This window comes from Peromyscus maniculatus, chromosome 1 (genome assembly GCF_049852395.1).
Source record: "Peromyscus maniculatus bairdii isolate BWxNUB_F1_BW_parent chromosome 1, HU_Pman_BW_mat_3.1, whole genome shotgun sequence".
In the NCBI taxonomy this organism is placed as follows: domain Eukaryota; kingdom Metazoa; phylum Chordata; class Mammalia; order Rodentia; family Cricetidae; genus Peromyscus; species Peromyscus maniculatus.
Window position 1 is genome coordinate 8,136,776 of NC_134852.1, and position 19,032 is coordinate 8,155,807.

Genomic DNA, 19,032 nt, shown 5'->3' on the forward strand with positions numbered 1-19,032 from the left:
TTCTAAATACAAGTAAACAAGTTATTGAGCTATGCTGTACTCCAAATGTTTCACATGGAAGGAGCCTTGCAACAATGAAGAAACTATATGCCAGCCTGCAACTTGTCACTCTTAATGTAGAAACATGAGACTGTTTAACCTCTGTGAATGAAAATATGTATGAAAGTTCATAAGGGACAAAGTAATTCAAAAAATTTCCTCCTAAGTATATATGTATATGTGTGTATACATATACACATACATACATACACACACACACACACACACACACATATATATATACATATACATATACATATATATATATATATATATATATATATATATATATATATATATATATATATATATATAATAACTGTGCTGCCTCTCTGGGGCAAAGGTGTCCTGACTATTTGAGGAGTCAGTCGACACCTTGAGCTACTAAGACATCTCTGACATCTGGAAACCTTGAGCTGCTGGACAGCTCAGCCCTGGAGGTATCCCTGATACCTCAAGATGCTAGGACAGCTCCAACGGCTGGAGCTGCAATAGGACAGCTCAGCACTAGATGAGGTGGCATTCTGAATGCTCAGGAGAGTCAGGCCTGGAACTGCTTCAGCCAGGAAGGGCATCCTGACTGTTTGGGAAAGTCAGGCCTGGAGCTGCCAGAACAGCTCTGCAGGGAAGGGTATCCTGACTGTTTGAGAGAGTCAGGCTATACCTGGTGTGGTGAGGGATGGTCTCCCCGCAAGATATAGCAAGATATAGCTCTCCTGGAGAGCTGCTAAAGGTGAGCTTTGCTCAGCCCCCACTTAAGGGGGCTTTGTAACAGAGCTCAGCTTCTTCTCTGCTTCTTTTGCTTCACTCTGCAAACGGGGAAACCCCTGAAGAAATGTAGCAATCTCCTCTGGCTCTAGCAAAATGTGTTATTTTTCATCCCCCCTTGCTGAGTCCCCTAAGAGATGTATCAACAAGGTTCTGTTCAGTTCCCCTTGCTCAGCCCCCTGAGGGACATTTCAGCAAGTTTCTTCTATTCAGCTCCCCCTTGCTCAGTCCCCAGAGGGACATCTCAGCAAAGTTTATTCTACTCAATCCACTATGGGATGACTTACCAATCTTCTTCTCTGTGCCATTGAATGAAGATCTTCACAACCAAAACTCTTTGAGGAAGACATTTATTTGGGAAGGAGGAGTCCAGGAGAGTGGCAGACTCTACCAGAGTGGAGTGGATACTCTACACCTGACCAAGCAGGGTGATTTATATAGGATCTCTTGGGGGTGGAGTCAACCAGGGATTGGTTAGTTTTTTCTGCTCACAGTTTGGTTAGTCTTGTGGGTTAGGGGCGAAGATGGCCCTGATTTCAGGGCAAACTGTGTTTCTTTCTCTGGTCTTTCTTTGCATTTTGACTCTAATTCTAAGGCCAGGGCATATTTCTTTCACTGGCTCTGATTCTAGGGACCAAGAGTGTTTGGTACTGGTTTCAGAGTCAGGGCATGTTTCCTTGGTTCTGGGATTGGGGATAAAGTGTTCCTTTCTATGACTCAAGTCCTGGATCCAGGCTGTGTTTCTTTCCCTGGTTCTAAACTTCAGGGCCAGGGTGCTTACTTTCCTGCTCTGTGATTGGTTGTTTCACTGGTCAGTTGGCCTGGGGCAGAGATGACTGATCTGAGCCAAATTGTGTTTCTTTCACTGGCTTTTCTTAGCTTCTTTACTCTAATTCTAAGGCCAGGGCATATTTCTTTCACTGGCTCTGATTCTAGGGACCAAGAGTGTTTGGTACTGGTTTCAGAGTCAGGGCTTGTTTCTTAGGTTCTGGGTTTGGGAATAAAGTGTTTCTTTTCTCTGGCTCAGGTACCAAACCCAGGCTGTGTTTCTTTTTCTGGTTCTGGGTTCCAGGGTCAGGGTGGGTTTCTTTACCCAGCCCCTTTTCCCTACAGAAATTCTCAATTCTTTGGTCCTATAGGCTATCTCTCCATCACCCACAAGTTTTCGAATGTTCATGATGTACTTCTCATCTGAATATTGGTAGATTTCTAGAGTTGGTGAATCAAGAGCATTTCTTTTCTGCTTCCTCGGTGGCATCAATTTTGATCTATCATCTCATTCTCGTTAACCTTTTCCTCTACACTTCTGGTGTAATTTCTTTTTAGATTACAATATTTTCACAATGAAATCCACTTCATTATTCAAAACTTAAAATTCTCAACTAGGATATTTTAACATGAAAGATGTGTGTGTGTGTGTGTGTGTGTGTGTGTGTGTGTGTGTGTGTGTGTGTGTTGCAGTTGAGGAGTACTTACATTCTTTGACTGGGGCTTTCTATTGCTATGAAGAGACACCATGACCATGGGAATTCTAATAAAGAAAATTGTTAGATTGAGGCTGACTTATAGTTCAGAGGTTTAGTTCAGTATCATCATGGTAGGAAACCCGGCAGTGTGCAGGCAGACATGATGCTGGAAAAGGAGTAGTAGTTCTTCATTTTGATCCACTGGCAGTAGAAGGGGACTGTATTCACACTGTTAATAGCTTGAACATAGGAAACCTCACAGCATACCTCCACAATAACACACTTTCTCCAACAAGGCCACATCTATTTCAAAGAGGTCATACCTCATATTAGTGTCATTCCCTATGAGCCATGCATTCAAACAAATGTGTCTATTGGGACCATAACTATTCAAACAGCCACAATTTTTCACACCCTTCACTTCAAAATGACCCTATTGTGTTTGAGACTTTCCTTGGGGAAATACGAGACATACAAATATGCTTAACTCATAAATGAAACCCATAACAGACCAAACAATGATTGCACCAAAGCACAACTCTGTGAATATGTGTGAAAGAGGTTACTAATAATAGTATGGATTAGGTGTTACTTACAGAAGCAAGGGATTACTCAAAAGCATTACTATAAGCACACCTCAATGTGGGTGATTATCATGAAACCAAAACCATAGAGCACTGTATTCAACTTGTATGCAACTAAACAGGTATTAGATATTAACACTTAGAGCTGAACTAGCTCAGTATCCTACTGTTTGTATAGAGCTAGAAAGGGCCACTGTTTAATCTTGGATATTTCTGCTTTCCAGGACATAGGAAGTTTGTTTACTTTCTGAGTCTCCTGAGCCTCTCCACTCCTCACATTGAGGCAGGAATGTTTCAATTCAGGGAAAAATGTTATACAAAGACCCAAATAAATTAAAATTGGAAGCTCAGCTATCAGGGATGAAGGAGCATCATTAATTTTTTCTCTGTGCATCTCTCTGCAGGAAGTCATGTCAAGCCTTCACTCTCTGCCTGGCCAAGCCATGTTGTGCCTCAGGGACATTATATGAAACTTCGATGTGATTATCATAGTGCCTCTTACATATTCAAGTTTTACAAAGAACAAGGGGATCCTATCCCTCAAGTCTATGAAAGACTATTCCAGAAGGAACATGTCTTGGGTCCTGTGACATCAGCTTATGCAGGAACATACAGATGCTATGGTTTGAAGTATCAGTCTCTCTATGTACTCACATCCCACAGTGACCATCTGACCATCTTAATTTCAGGTCAGAGATGATGTTTGAAGTGTTTTTTTCATTCCCCCAAATCTCCCACCCTAGGAATTTTCAGAAAGAGTGTTATTCAGAGGCTTGGATTTATAAAGGAATATGCAATTCAGAAAAATAGATAATGTTCTGGGCATAATATAATACACTAGGACATGTATTTTCTAGTTCCTAATGCTTCCTGTGTGTTAAATGATTCAAGGAAAAATGGGCTATAAAATGAAAATCAGATTGTAACAAGTTGATATCAGGATGGGAGAACATCCTGAATTATCCTGGGTCCTTCTAAATACAAGGGTTATTATAACAAAATAAGGAAAAATTTAGTTGTGAACAAAAAAAATGCATTATAAGGGAGATACCCTAGAGTTAACTCTGACACAGGAGGAAGGGTCCAAGTGCCAAGGAATACATGAGTCTCTAGTAGCTGGAAGGCAACAAGAAATGAACACTTCTCAAGGATTATAGTAGTTACTATCTCGGAAGACACTTGACTTATGCCGCTTTGAGTTTTTCAGAATTCTAATCTCTGTAACACTTATATTATTTTCAAGAATCACATCAGTGGTAAATTGTTAGGTTAGCATGTGGAAAATAATACATGGGCCCCATGTCAAGGGCAAATTAAGAAGCATGGAAAGTATGCTCTGAGAGCAGTGAAGCCCGGGTGCTAATTTGTCAACATGTTGGGAGGAAAAAAATGTTCATTATTCTGGATCAGGAATGCCCTGCAGCAGTTTGAACCATGTAGATGGATGAATGTTTCCCTGATAATCATGTTCAATACCAATTCCTTTATCCTTCCAGTGATTATACTTAAGCAAAAGTAGCATTAAAAGGACACATAAAGCTACATGGTGTGAAGCTTGCCATGTTTCCTGCACTCCCCAAACTTAGTCAAGGACAATAGGGTCTATCTATGAAAGAAGGATTGAAAAGACACAGTTTAATAGCAAGTCAGTGGGGAAATATTGTGTTGCTCTTAGAGTCAGATAAGGAGGAAATGGTCACAGGAAGATGGAGGAGTCTGTGTCCAGAGTTGAAATAGACAAAAACAAGTGAACTGTAGCACTAATAGGAAGACCAGACTAATTGAGGGAGAACCATAGGTCTTCAATGACACAGAGATTTTGATCACATTCATACATTTTTTTATTCTTAGGAATCTACAAGAAGCCTTTCCTCTTGGCCTTACAACCTCCCCTGGTGAATTTAGGAGAGAAGGTGACACTGGAGTGTCGATCAGAGATTATGTTTGACACCTTCATTTTGACTTCACTCAGAAAAGGAATAATCAAAGACTCCTTCCAGATTTCTGCAGAATCTCATCTTGGGGGGTCCCATGCCAACTTTGAAATAGGTCCTGTGACACCTGACCATGCTGGGAATTACACATGTTATGGTTCTTACAATCACACACCATATGATTGGTCCAAATCCAGTGATCCTGTTGATATAAAGATCACAGGTAAGAGGGTGTTATCTGCTCATTATCCTCTCCATGAGACAGAACAGATATTGTATAGACTGGAAATCCTGGGAGGTCCAGAGGAAGATGATTGTGGGGAAACCTAGGGAAAGGCAGCCTTGGTGAGTATATTACTGACATAGACAATGAAGACAGAGACACAAGAACAGATCATTGGTTATAACATAAACCACAGATACAGGACCATCAAAGGAGTCACAGATAGAGATAAAGAGAAAGGTGAGACAAGTTGAACTTGATATGAATTACACAAAATGACATCCATCTACTAATGCTCAAAGGCCTAGATAGTTTAGAATTTTGTTTGCCCTCCACCTCTACAAGTCTCCCAGAAGTGCCAGATATATCATGTTTGACCTAAGTTCAAGTGCTAAGTAGGGCTGATTCTTCATGAGTCCTAAGACCTTCGTACAGATGACATCCATAGAATATCTGTCAAGACTGACATTCTTCCTTTCTTGTGGTTGACTAATTATTTGTCCTTGAATAGCATTGCCTTGGGTAATCGAGTAAAACACCAAACACTCTTCTCTACATCCTCAAACTGTTTGCCATCCATGTTCAAATCATTCAGACATTCTAGAATGGCTGAAAAATTCTACAGGAGTTCCCCGAGTGATATGCTGATTCAAATAAAGCAGAAACATGGAAATATATTCACACAATGGGTCAGTGCAGGAAAACTGAGAGGAAAACTCAGAGATGGAAAGTACTAGGGAAATAGTAAGCAAGCATGAGTGGTAAGAGAAAACCTGCAAAATATATTTAAGCTTGCATAGAAACTTTGAAAGTAGAGATGTAAAAATAATAGCAGATGTTAAATATTTCAAAACAGAGCTATGGAAGAAGATGATAGATCTCACTTAAGCAGTACACACACAGTATAGAAACAAGAGAGAGAAGATGATCATAGCTTCTGTTCAAGGGATGCAAACAGATTCATTGAGTATTCTGTGCTTTATAAAGAGAGATTAATTAACACAGATATCTAAAAAGAGATCAGATTCAAAATAACTTAGAATGCAGTCAGACTCTAGGTATTTAATATACATAGGATGGGGGAGTTAGAGGTCATTGATTTGGAAACTGGCCATGAGAAGGGAAGGAGATTAAGAGAGGTATGGGGAAAGGAGTAGAATACACATGCTATGGAAGAGGAAATGAGGGGGACGTGAAGGACCAGCAAAGTTGGTACAGGAGATAGGAGTGGGAAAAAAAATGAACAAAATAATAATTAACTCCAATTGAACACATTGATTTAAAAAACACTTAAAAGAGACAGGCCCGGCGGCGGAGACAAGCAGACGCAGGTAGGCCTGAGGGCGGCGGCGGCCCGTGGAGGTAGACGGGCCCAGCAGCGGCAGCCGACAGGCATATTCAGACCCGGCGGCAGCCGGCAGAGACATTCAGGCCCAGCGGTGGCCCACAAAGGTAGACGGGCCCAGCGGCGACCCGCTGAGGTAAACGGACCAGGCGGCAGCGGCCAACAGGTACATTCAGGCACGGTGGCAGCTGGCAGAGACTTTCAGGCCCAGCGGTGGCCCACAGAGGTAGACAGTTCCGGCGGCAGAGACAAGCAGACGCAGGTAGGCCTGTGGTGGCAGCCCGTGGAGGTAGACGGGCCCAGCGGCGGCCCGCTGAGGTAAACGGGCCCGGCCGACAGGGACATTCAGTCCTGGCTGCAGCCGGCAGAGACAATGAGGCCCGGTGGCGGCCCCCAGAGGCAGACAGACCCAGCGGCAGCTGACAGGGATATACAGGCCTGGCGGCGGACCGCAGAGGTAGACAGGCCCAGGGACGGAGACAAGCAGACGCAGCTTGGAACAGGGACGCCCCTAACCCCAACATTTGGGGAAGAAGCTATCTCCGTGGGTCAGAACCAGAACGAATCTGAACACTCCGTCTGAGGACAACCCAGGGCCCAGCTGCTGATCCTGTGAAACCCAACAACTTGGAGGTGTTGGTGAGACTACCCTGCTCAGCTGAAACCCATCTGGGAGAGGATTCAGATGCCTACAGTTTAAAGTCTGAAGAAACAAGATCAGCTGAGGAGTTGACAAATGAACAAAATGTGACCTGGGAACACAGAAGAAGGCGCTACCCAGACACCAAACCAGATCACCAGAATCATAAGTATATAATTCACCGATCAAAATCAGCTGCCCCTGAAGAAATAGCCCAATAGCACCAATTTAACCAAGAACCACTACTAAACCAAGACTAAAAATTAGAACAAGAGAGGCACTCTCAAACACAGACACCACCTGTACCTCACAGAGGAAGAGATGAGTAGATGCCAGTGCAAAAATACAGGCAACAACATAAAGACCTATATGGCAACATCAGAACCTAGTGATTCTACACCTGCAAGACCTAAACATACCATGACAGAAGAAACAGAAGAAATCAACCCTAAAAATGACATTAAGAAGATGATAGAGGCCCTTAAAGAAGAAATAAAACATTCCCTCAATGAGGAAATAAAAACTTTCCTTAAAGAGGAATTGAAAAACTACCTTAAAGAGGAAATAAAAACTTCCCTTAAAGAGGAAATAAAAAACTCCCTTAAAGAAATGGAAGAAAAAATGAACAAAAAATGGGAAGAAATCAAATCAAGCCAAGAAAAAGCACTTAAACAGATGAAAGAAACATTCCAAGATCTGAAAAATGAATTTGAGACAATAAAGAAAACACATGCTGAGGGAATGCTGGAAATAGAAATCCTGACTAAACGAACAGGAACTACAGAAACAAGCATAACCAACCGATTGCAAGAGATGGAACAGAGAATCTCTGACACTGAAGACACGATAGAGAAAATAGATTCGTCAGTCAAAGAAAACAATAAAGACAGAAAAGTCCTAACACAAAACGTCCAGGAAATTTGGGACACCATGAAAAGACCAAACCTAAGAATAATAGGGATAGAAGAAGGAGAAGAATACCAACTCAAAGGCACAGAAAATATATTCAACAAAATCATAGAAGAAAACTTTCCTAACCTAAAGAAAGAAATACCTATGAAGATACAAGAAGCTTACAGAACACCGAATAGGCTGGATCCAAAAAAAAAGTCCCCTCGCCACATAATAATCAAAACACTAAACACACAGAATAAAGAAAAAATATTAAGAGCTGCAAAGGAAAAGGACCAAGTAACATATAAAGGCAAACCCATCAGAATAACACCAGACTACTCAATAGAGACTATGAAAGCTAGAAGATCATGGACAAACCTCATGCAGACACTAAGAGACCACGGATGCCAACCCAGACTATTATACCCAGCAAAACTCTCAATCACCATAGGCGGAGTAAACAAAATATTCCAGGATAAAACCAGATTTAATCAATACCTGTCCACAAACCAAGCCCTACAGAAATCACTAGAAGGGAAAATTCAACCCAAAGAGACTAAACACATCCATGAAAAATCAAGCAATAGATAATCCTACACCAACATACACCACAGAAGGACAACACAACACAACCAAAAAAATAACAGGAATTAACAATCACTGGTCATTAATACCCATCAATATCAATGGTCTCAACTCACCTATAAAAAGACACAGGCTAACAGAATGGATAAGAAAACAGGACCCATCCATATGCTGCATACAAGAAACACACCTTAACTCCAAAGACAGACACTACCTCTGAGTAAAGGGCTGGGAAAAGGTTTTCCAAGCAAATGGACCTAAGAAACAAGCTGGTGTAGCTATCCTAATATCTAATAAAATAGACTTCAAACTAAAATCAATCAAAAGAGACCAGGATGGACACTACATATTCATCACGGGAAAAATCCACCAAGATGAAGTCTCGATTCTAAACATTTATGCTCCAAATACAAAAGCACCCACATTCATAAAAGAAACACTACTAAAGTTTAAAACGCACATCAAACCCCACACATTAGTAGTGGGGGACTTTAACACACCACTCTCACCAAAAGATAGATCTACCAGACTGAAACTTAACTAAGAAATAAAGGACCTAACAGATGTTATGACTCAAATGGACCTAACAGATATCTACAGAATATTCCATCCTAACACAAAAGAATATACCTTCTTCTCAGCACCCCATGGAACCTTCTCAACAATTGACCACATGCTTAGACACAAAACAAATCTCAACAGATACAAAAAAATTGGAATAACCTCCTGTATCTTATCAGACCACCATGCCTTAAAGTTAGAACTCAATAACAACAAAAATTATAGAAAACCCACAAACTCATGGAAACTGAATAATGCCCACCTGAAACATCAATGGGTCAAGGAAGAAATAAAGACAGAAATTAAAGAGTTCCTAGAATTCAATGAAAATGAAAGTACAACATACCCAAACTTATGGGACACTATGAAAGCAGTGCTAAGAGGAAAATTCATAGCTCTAAATGCACACATAAAGAAGATGGAGCAATCCCATACCAATGAATTAACAGCACAACTGAAAGCTCTAGAACAAAAAGAAACAAACTCACCCAGGAGAAATAGATGCCAGGAAATAATCAAATTGAGGGCTGAAATCAACGAAATAGAAAACAAGAGAACAATACAAAAAATCAATGAAACAAAGAGTTGGTTCTTTGAAAAAATCAACAAGATAGACAAACCACTAGCCAAATTAACCAAAAGGCAAAGAGAGAGCACCCAAATTCACAAAATCAGAAATGAAAAGGGAGACATAACAACAGACAATGAGGAAATCCAGAGAATCATCAGATCATACTTCAAAAACCTGTACTCCACAAAAATGGAAAACCAGGAAGAAATGGACAATTTTCTGGATAAATACCACATACCAAAATTAAATCAAGACCAGATAAACCATTTAAATAGACCAATAACCCCTAAAGAAATAGAAACAGTCATCAAAAGTCTCCCAACTAAAAAAAGCCCAGGACCAGATGGTTTCAGTGCAGAATTTTACCAGACTTTCAAAGAAGAACTAATACCAATCCTCTTCAAAGTGTTCCACACAATAGAAACAGAAGGAACACTACCAAACTCTTTTTATGAGGCTACAATTACCCTGATACCCAAACCACACAAAGATGCAACAAAGAAAGAGAACTACAGACCAATCTCCCTCATGAACATTGATGCAAAAATACTCAACAAAATATTGGCAAACCGAATCCAAGAATACAACAAAAGAATCATCCATCACGACCAAGTAGGATTCATCCCAGGGATGCAAGGATGGTTCAACATACGGAAATCAGTCAATGTAATACACCATATAAACAAACTGAAAGAAAAAAACCACATGATCATCTCCCTAGATGCTGAAAAAGCCTTTGACAAAATCCAACACCCCTTCATGATAAAGGTCTTAGAAAGAATAGGAATACAAGGAACATTTCTAAACATAATAAAAGCAATTTATAGCAAGCCAACAGCAAACATGAAATTAAATGGAGAGAAACTCAAAGCGATACCACTAAATTCAGGAACAAGACAAGGCTGTCCACTCTCCCCATATTTATTCAATATAGTACTAGAAGTTCTAGCTAGAGCAATAAGACAACAAAAGGAGATCAAAGGGATACAAATTGGCAAGGAAGAAGTCAAACTTTCACTATTTGCAGATGATATGATAGTATACATAAGTGACCCCAAAAACTCTACCAGGGAACTTCTACAGCTGATAAACTCCTTCAGTAGGGTGGCAGGATACAAGATCAACTCAAAAAAATCAGTAGCCCTCCTATACACAAATGATAAAAGGGCTGAGAAAGAAGTCAGAGAAACATCACCCTTTACAATAGCCACAAATAATATAAAATACCTTGGGATAACACTAACTAAACAAGTGAAAGACCTTTTTGATAAGAACTTTAAATCTCTAAAGAAAGAAATTGAAGAAGATATCAGAAAATGGAAGGATCTCCCATGCTCATGGATAGGTAGGATTAACATAGTAAAAATGGCAATCTTACCAAAAGCAATCTACAGATTCAATGCAATCCCCATCAAAATCCCAACACAATTCTTCACAGACTTGTAATGAAAAATAATCAACTTTATATGGAAAAACAAAAGACCCAGGATAGCTAAAAGAATCCTATACGATAAAGCAACCCTTGGAGGCATCACCATCCCGGACCTCAAACTCTACTATAGAGCTATAGTAATAAAAACAGCTTGGTACTGGTATAAAAACCGACATACGGACCAATGGAATTGAATTAAAGACCCTGACATTAATCCATGCACATAAGAACACCTGGTTTTTGACAAAGGAGCCAAAACTATACAATGGAACAAAGAAAGTATCTTCAACAAATGGTGCTGGCATAACTGGATGTCAATATGTAAAAGATTACAAATAGATCCATATCTGTCACCATGCACAAAACTCAAGTCCAAGTGGATCAAAGACCTGAACATAAATCCAGTTACACTAAACTTAATAGAAAAGAAAATAGGAAGCACTCTTGAACGCATTGGCACCGGAGACCATTTCCTAAATAAAACACCAACAGCACAGACCCTGAGCACAACCATTAATAAATGGGACCTCTCGAAACTGAGAAGCTTTTGCAGGGCAAAAGACACAGTCAATAAGACAAAAAGACAGCCAACAGATTGGGAAAAGATCTTCACCAACCCCACATCTGACAGAGGATTGATCTCCACAATATATAAAGAACTCAAGAAACTAGACATCAAAGCACTGAACAGTCCAATTAAAAAATGGGCTAAAGAGCTAAACAGAGAATTCACAAAACAAGAACTACAAATGGCTGAAAGACATTTAAAGAAATGCTCAACATCCTTAATCATCAGAGAAATGCAAATCAAAACGACTCTGAGATACCACCTTACACCTGTTAGAATGGCTAAGATCAAAAACACCAATGACAACCAATGTTGGAGAGGATGTGGAGCAAAGGGAACACTCCTCCACTGTTGGTGGGAATGTAAACTTGTACAACCACTGTGGAAATCAGTATGGCGGTTTCTCAGAAAATTAGGAATCGAACTACCTCAAGACCCAGCCATCCCACTCTTGGCCATATACTCAAAGAATGCTGATTCATACCATAAAGATACATGCTCAGCTATGTTCACAGCAGCACTATTTGTAATAGCCAGAACCTGGAAACAACCTAGATGCCCATCAACGGAAGAATGGATGAAAAAAATGTGGTACATATACACAATGGAGTACTACTCAGCAGAGAAAAACAATGAAAGCATGAAATTTGCAGGCAAATGGATGGAACTAGAAAAAATCATCCTGAGTGAGGTAACCCAAACCCAGAAAGACAGTTATGGTATGTACTCACTCATTGGTGGATTCTAGATATAAAATGAACAATCAGACCACAACCCATAGAACCATAGGAGCAATATATATAGCATGGAGGTCCCTAGGACGACTGTGGCATATAATAAATTTCAGTTTTATTCAATTATTGAAAAAAATAGCCAAATGAATGGAAACACATGAACTATGAACCAAAGGCTGAGGGGCTCCCAGCTGGATCAGGCCCTCTGAATAGGTGAGACAGTTGATTGGCTTGATCAGTTTGGGAGGCATCTAGGCAGTGGGACCAAGTCCTGTGCTCATTGCATGAGTTGGCTGTTTGAAACCTGGAACTTATGCAGGGACACTTGGCTTAGTCTGGGAGGAAGGGACTGGACCTCCCTGGACTGAGTCTACCAAGTTGATCACAGTCCTCGGGGGAGGACTTGTCCTGGAGGAGGTGGGAATGGAGGGTGGGCTGGGGGAAAGGGGAGGGCGTGGGAGGGGGGAGAATAGGGGAACCCATGGCTGATATGTAGAACTGAATGGTATTGTAAAATAAAAAATATATATCACAAAAAAAGAAAAAAAAACACTTAAAATAAATGAAAGTATAATGAAGACCAATTAGGAAAATGAATGAAATCAGAAGTGAGAGACAATAGAAAATAGTACCATTAATATGATCAATAATAAACATAAAGATTTGTGTAAGAACAGTAGAACACAAAGAGGGCGTGAAATAGTAGAACTATATTTTGATTTCAGAAAGTAAAAAAAAAAATTAAAAACTATGAAAATACATTATATATGAATGAATATTTCAAAATGAAGTCAATTGATAGCTATTATTAATATATGTAAATAAAAGTATACTTTACAAAGACAAAGGGAATGAACCAATGTGGCTAGACACAGAACGTGTCCAAAATCAAAAGCTGGGTTACAATGTTTTTGTACTGGTGTGAGATCAGAGACTCGGGATGATAATGAAAAGAAAAGAAGGAGAGAGAAAGAAAGATGGGCAGGGATAAATAAAGAGAGAGAGAGTGAAAGAGAGAGATCACAGACATGGAAGGAGGAGACAGAAATGAGGAAGGAACGAACACTGGGAAGGAGCTGCCCCTCTAACTGTCTCTGCCTCATTTCTTCCAGGTTTGTACAAGAAACCTTCTCTGTCAGCCATGGTGGCCCCTGTGGTGATGTCAGGAGAGAACGTGACATTGTCCTGCATCTCTGACCATCAGTTTGACATGTTCCATCTGTCCAGGGAAGGGGTGCCTCAGGGGCAAGGGCTGCCTGCAGTGCAGAGCCACAATGGGACATTCAAGGCCAACTTTTTTCTTGGTCCTCTTACTCAGAAAGCGACCTATAGATGTTATGGCTCTTTCAGTAACTCTTCCCATGTCTGGTCATCCCCAAGTGACCTCTTTTACGTTTCTGTCACAGGTGAGAAAGCCTCATAGATAGAAATAGAGATAGAGATAGAGATAGAGATAGAGTTAGAGATAGAGATAGAGATAGAGATAGAGGAGATAGAGATAGAGATAGAGATAGAGATAGAGATAGAGATAGAGATAGAGATAGAGATAGAGATAGAGATATGATGTCTTGCGGCTAATAAAATCCTGCATCCATGTCTTAGAACCATCTTACTAAAAATAGAGAGAAAATCTCATAGGGAGCTAGAACGAAGAACCATGAGTATTTTTGTGTGTATATATATATATATATATATATATATATATATATGTATATATATATATGTATATATGTATGTATATGTATATATATGTATATGTATATGTGTGTGTATGTGTATATATACATATATATGTGTGTGTGTAAACACACACACATACATATATATACATGTGTATATTCAAGATATAATATACATATGTATGTGTGTATTAAAATACTATACTCAGCAAGATATATATATATATATATATATATATATATATATATATATATATGAAAATATATAATACATACAAAAGTAATAATCAAAGAATATGGGAAGCTTGGAGGAAAGATACCTGGAAAGTGCTGGAGAGATGAAAGGGAGAGGGAAGGGATATAATTATATATCAATTAAAACTTTTTTAAAAAACAACAGATAAAGTTTGAGTAAGGGTAGCAGATTATATAATAAGAGACAGAGAACACCTGAAACAATGCTGACCTTACTTGCCAGACAGACTGGGACATCATATGTACACACAGATACAGAAAGGGGTCAGGAAAGACTCATAATAATTGAGATTGGGATCAGTTGGGCAGAGAAGAGATGGAGCATCCCTCCTGATATCCCTATCACATAGATCTCTCCACAGTATTCCTATTGTCTCATCACAACTTGAAATCCAAGGACAGAGTGCCATCCTCTAAGCAAACCATATAAAGGCCTCCTATAACACTGACACTCAGAACTAAGGGTAAATTGGGTGCTGGTCACTGACCAACCTAAAAAAACTTTCCATAAGAGGAAGACAGACAGCAACATTGATCGCCTCTCTCTCCCTCTCCTGTTCCCATTGCATAGTAAACACTTCCAGAAATGACACTTCATGCACAGAACCAGACTCCAAAACTAGTGAGTAAATTATTCCTCTTCTTCATTTAGAACTGTAGGTAAACAAATCTCTTGAGGTCATGTGCTGTGTCAGCTGCCTCACAGCTCTTAAGTATTTGTCTAGTCATCTCTCTTCTCTGATTCTCAAACTCTGCAAAATCAGAAGTTATTCATGGGCAGCATGGGATTCATGGGGACGTTTGATCCGTAATTTCTGCACCTGAGTCCCCTGTAAGTGAACAGAAGGGGAAATTTGACTCCCTTCCAAAGATTGTACTTTCAGGGATCATTTCTATAGATGCTTATTTCTTATTATTTAATTTGTATTTGTTTTTTGAGAATTTCAAACAATGTGCTGATATCGGTAAAATTATTAAGGCCACTTCATGTAGTTAAAAGGGAGGTTTATTTTGTGGGGTAACTTACAAGTGAAGGGATAAGTAAAAGGGTCTGGGAAAGGTGTGACACAGTCCAGTTGTGTTCTCTGGAGAACTTCCAGATCAAAGCTGGAATGGCTCCCCACTACATATACACCACCTTACTCAAGTCCTCCTAGACCTACACACCCAATGCTGTTATCTTTTTTATCCATGAAGTTCAATTTCTGATGTCTATATATTCATGAATGTGTGGTCGCTCACTGGAGCATGGTCAATATATTTATCACAACTCTCTTGAAACTGATTCTCCCAACAGCTATCATTTGCCTATAGCCCCTTGACTAAGGGTGGGACTTCATGTCCTCAGCCTCAGTGCATGCTGGGATTTGGTCTAGTTTGCATGTGTAGTGATCATTTGCATGCTGTAACATCTGCTTTTGAGTTCATATATTCAACTGACATCTTGGGTCCAGGAGACCCTATTAATTTTTTGTTATCATAAACCTCACTCAGTCATTTTTAATCCATCATTTTCACAATTAACACTGAGCCTTGTAGAAGTGGATATTAGGTAAATGTCATATTTAGAGCCAAGCATTCCACAGTCCTTTATTCTCTGCACTTTGGCTAGTTGTGGGTACCTGTATTGATCACCATTTATTGCAAATATATACTTCCCTGCTGAAGGTTGAGAGATGCATTAATATAGGGATCCAAAGGAAAGTCATTAGGAGCCAATTTATACTGTGTGCTTTAGCAGGATGAGAATAGTAGCTTCTTCACCAAGAACATTGTCCTAAAGATTAATAGTTCATTAACTATCCATCTATCAATAAATGCTAGGTAATCTATTACAGGGATCCTAAGATTATCTTCTTATTTATTGCATTCATATATTCCATTAGATAATCATGGGCTCCTGCATATTCTGATTAGACTCTCATTCTACACGATGGTTAGCTTCCTCATTTTTCTCATCCATTCTCAGTGCTGTGCAAAAAGGAATGAATATCAAGAAGAAGGCCATGAGTATCATCTGAGTAGCATGAGAAACTGAACCTGGAGTAATACAGGTGTGTGGTATTCATTTACTTGGCCTAGAACAGGGACACTGATGTGGGTCTTTGCAGAAAGAACAGCAGAGCCCTTGTTCTTTCCCTCAGCTCTCAGACCAGTGACTAATTCTTCACTGTATATTCATATTCAAAGCAGACTAATATCTAGAAGAAGGTTTTTTTGAAAGAGAGAACACTAAAGAGAGAACTAGGAGCATACAGCATTAATGAGATGGGGTTGAAACATAGAGATGCAGGACATATGACTTGGCTGTGTGGGGGAAGAGAAACCTTGGGTTTGACCATATCTCTCATTAATCCTTGGTATTTGAAAGGAGCATGCAGAAGTTCTTTCTTAGGTGTTAATAACTACTCCTCTCCTCTAAAAATGCAGCACCAAATACCAAGGGTCTGAAGTGAAAAGAATATGGAAGAGATAGGTCCTCATGAACTCACCATTTTTCAGAGTGTGGGTCCTACATCCCCTCATCCTCCACAAGAATATGTGCATACAAAAGCACTCAACATTTACCTCTTTCTAGGACCCTAAAGGAAACCAAATGCAGAATGTGACATACACAGAATTTGATCAGTGGATCTTCAAACAGCAATTTATCAGGACCAGTTCACAGCAGCCCAAGGAATCCTCCCACATGTATCATTGTGTGCATGGGAGCAATGGAATGATAAGCTGAGATCAAAGATTGTTAGTACCCTATGAGTACTCAAAGAAAGATACCAGGAATTCATCTGTGAAGACCAAAGCCCTTTTGGAAGCAAAAATGAATAGATGCAGTGAAACAATTGCTGAAATCATAGGATAGAAGTCTCTAACTTTGAGGCCACCTGTCATTATTCTTATATGGATCTGAATGTGGATTTCCTATACTTAAAATGTTATGGTTCTCACTTTTCCTTTGGAGAGGAATCAAACTATAAAGTGAAATAAGACTTAAAATGTTAAAGCCTGCTAAGGGTTCATTTTTGTAAATACCTAGTCTTGCACAACATTAACAAAACTTCTTTGCATGTTTCTGTAAATTAAAGCTTGCTGTGTACCAGATGACCTTCTGTTTGCCTGAACAGAAGCCTGAACTCTGGCTTTTAGATCCCCTGATTGAGGTGTCTTGGGCCTGCCTTTGGGAACTCCAAGTCCCAGGTATATATCTAGTGTCATTATGTGAATAAAAACATTTGCTTTCTTAAAATTTATTAATGATCAGAGAGATGAATCTCTGAATGAGGCCACACGCATAACACCATGATCTTGTAAGTAATTATAATTACCTTCTTATTTCAATAATATAGACCTATCTGGATCATTTATTGGATCTGTCATGGGTGTCCCATCTGCTAGAATCAAGAGATGTTTGCTCATGTTTTACCAAAAAGATTCACACAACCTTTATACACACTACCAATTTTAAATATGATTTTTATTGCTGTGATAAATCACCATGACCAAAAGCTAATTGAGGTAAAGAATTTCTTTGGCTTACACATTTTAAATATCCCAGATCACAATCCATTGAGAGAAGCCAAGGCAGGAACATGGATGAAAGAACTGAAGCAAATGCAATGATGATTCACCACATACTTGAATGTTCTTCATGACTTGGTCACCCTGCATTACTCTGAATTTTATGATGACCTGTCAAGAAGTGAAACTACCCACAGAGGTCTAGGCCTTCCCACATCAACCTTGAAACAAGAAAATTCCCAACAGATTGCTTCCAGGCAATTTGTGTGGATGCATCTTCTCAATTGATAGTCCCACTTCCCTAATGACTATATCTTATTTCAAATTAGCAAAAATAAATAAATAAGACACAACCCCATATGTTCTCTTTTGCATTTTCTTGGTTTTAATATATGATAAAATATATTTGTTAAATCAAAAAAAGCTGAGTTATTCAACAGATTGTCTTCTTGTCCTATATTATACTGATTTGAGGATCATTCAACTAATATGTCTCCTAGAACCAGACATCAAAGCCTTAGTAAGAGCTTAATTTCTAACAAGCCATTGTATACAGAGGTGTTGATGAATGATCCCAATCTATGCATGGCTTCTCTACAATAATCTTTTTATATGCTGTAAAGATGAGTTGCTCTCATTGGTTTAATAAAGAGCCAACAGTTTAATAGCTAGGCAGGAAGAGGTTAGGCAGGAGATCCAGAATGAGAGAACACTGGGAAGAAGGCCAGGGTCACCAGCCAGACAGAGAGAAAGCAGGATAGACAGTAGAGAATTGGGGAAACAAAGCCACTTAAAAGAATGTGGATTTAAAAATATGGGTAAATTTTAGCTATAAGAACTAGTTAAAACAAACTTAAGCTATCTGCTGAGGTTTCATAATTATCAAGTCTCCATATGATTATTATGGAGTTGGCTGGTGGGACAGAAACTTCTTTCTGCACATGGAAGAGCATGAGCATGATAAAGCAAAACCAGTACAACCTAGTCTTATCTAAGTGTTGAGAATATAAGCTAGATTCCCAGGTGTGATGTTTCTAGGTGTATGCTCCAGGGTAATTCTCTGAGACTCAGGTTTTGCATTTATCATTTTGGGACCATAACATTTAACTGTGGTTATTGATGTGGGGAAAACATTCACAGTACTTGATTTTTTTGTTATAGTGAAGTCCCTTTATCAAAGGACTTTGGGCAAAATGTTGAAATTTATTCAGGTCTTAAAATTAAGAGTGAATCTACAC

General features: G+C 39.3%; 1 protein-coding gene across 1 annotated transcript; it reads left to right on the top strand.

Moving 5' to 3' along the window:
• Positions 1-718: 718 nt before the first annotated feature.
• LOC143266804 (killer cell immunoglobulin-like receptor 3DL1) lies at positions 719-13,767 on the top strand. Its single transcript, XM_076559934.1, has 5 exons — positions 719-772; positions 3,082-3,091; positions 3,262-3,546; positions 4,709-5,014; positions 13,457-13,767. Exons 1-5 carry the CDS (start codon positions 719-721, stop codon positions 13,765-13,767), a joined length of 966 nt encoding a protein of 321 aa, XP_076416049.1.
• The last annotated feature ends 5,265 nt before the right edge of the window (positions 13,768-19,032 follow it).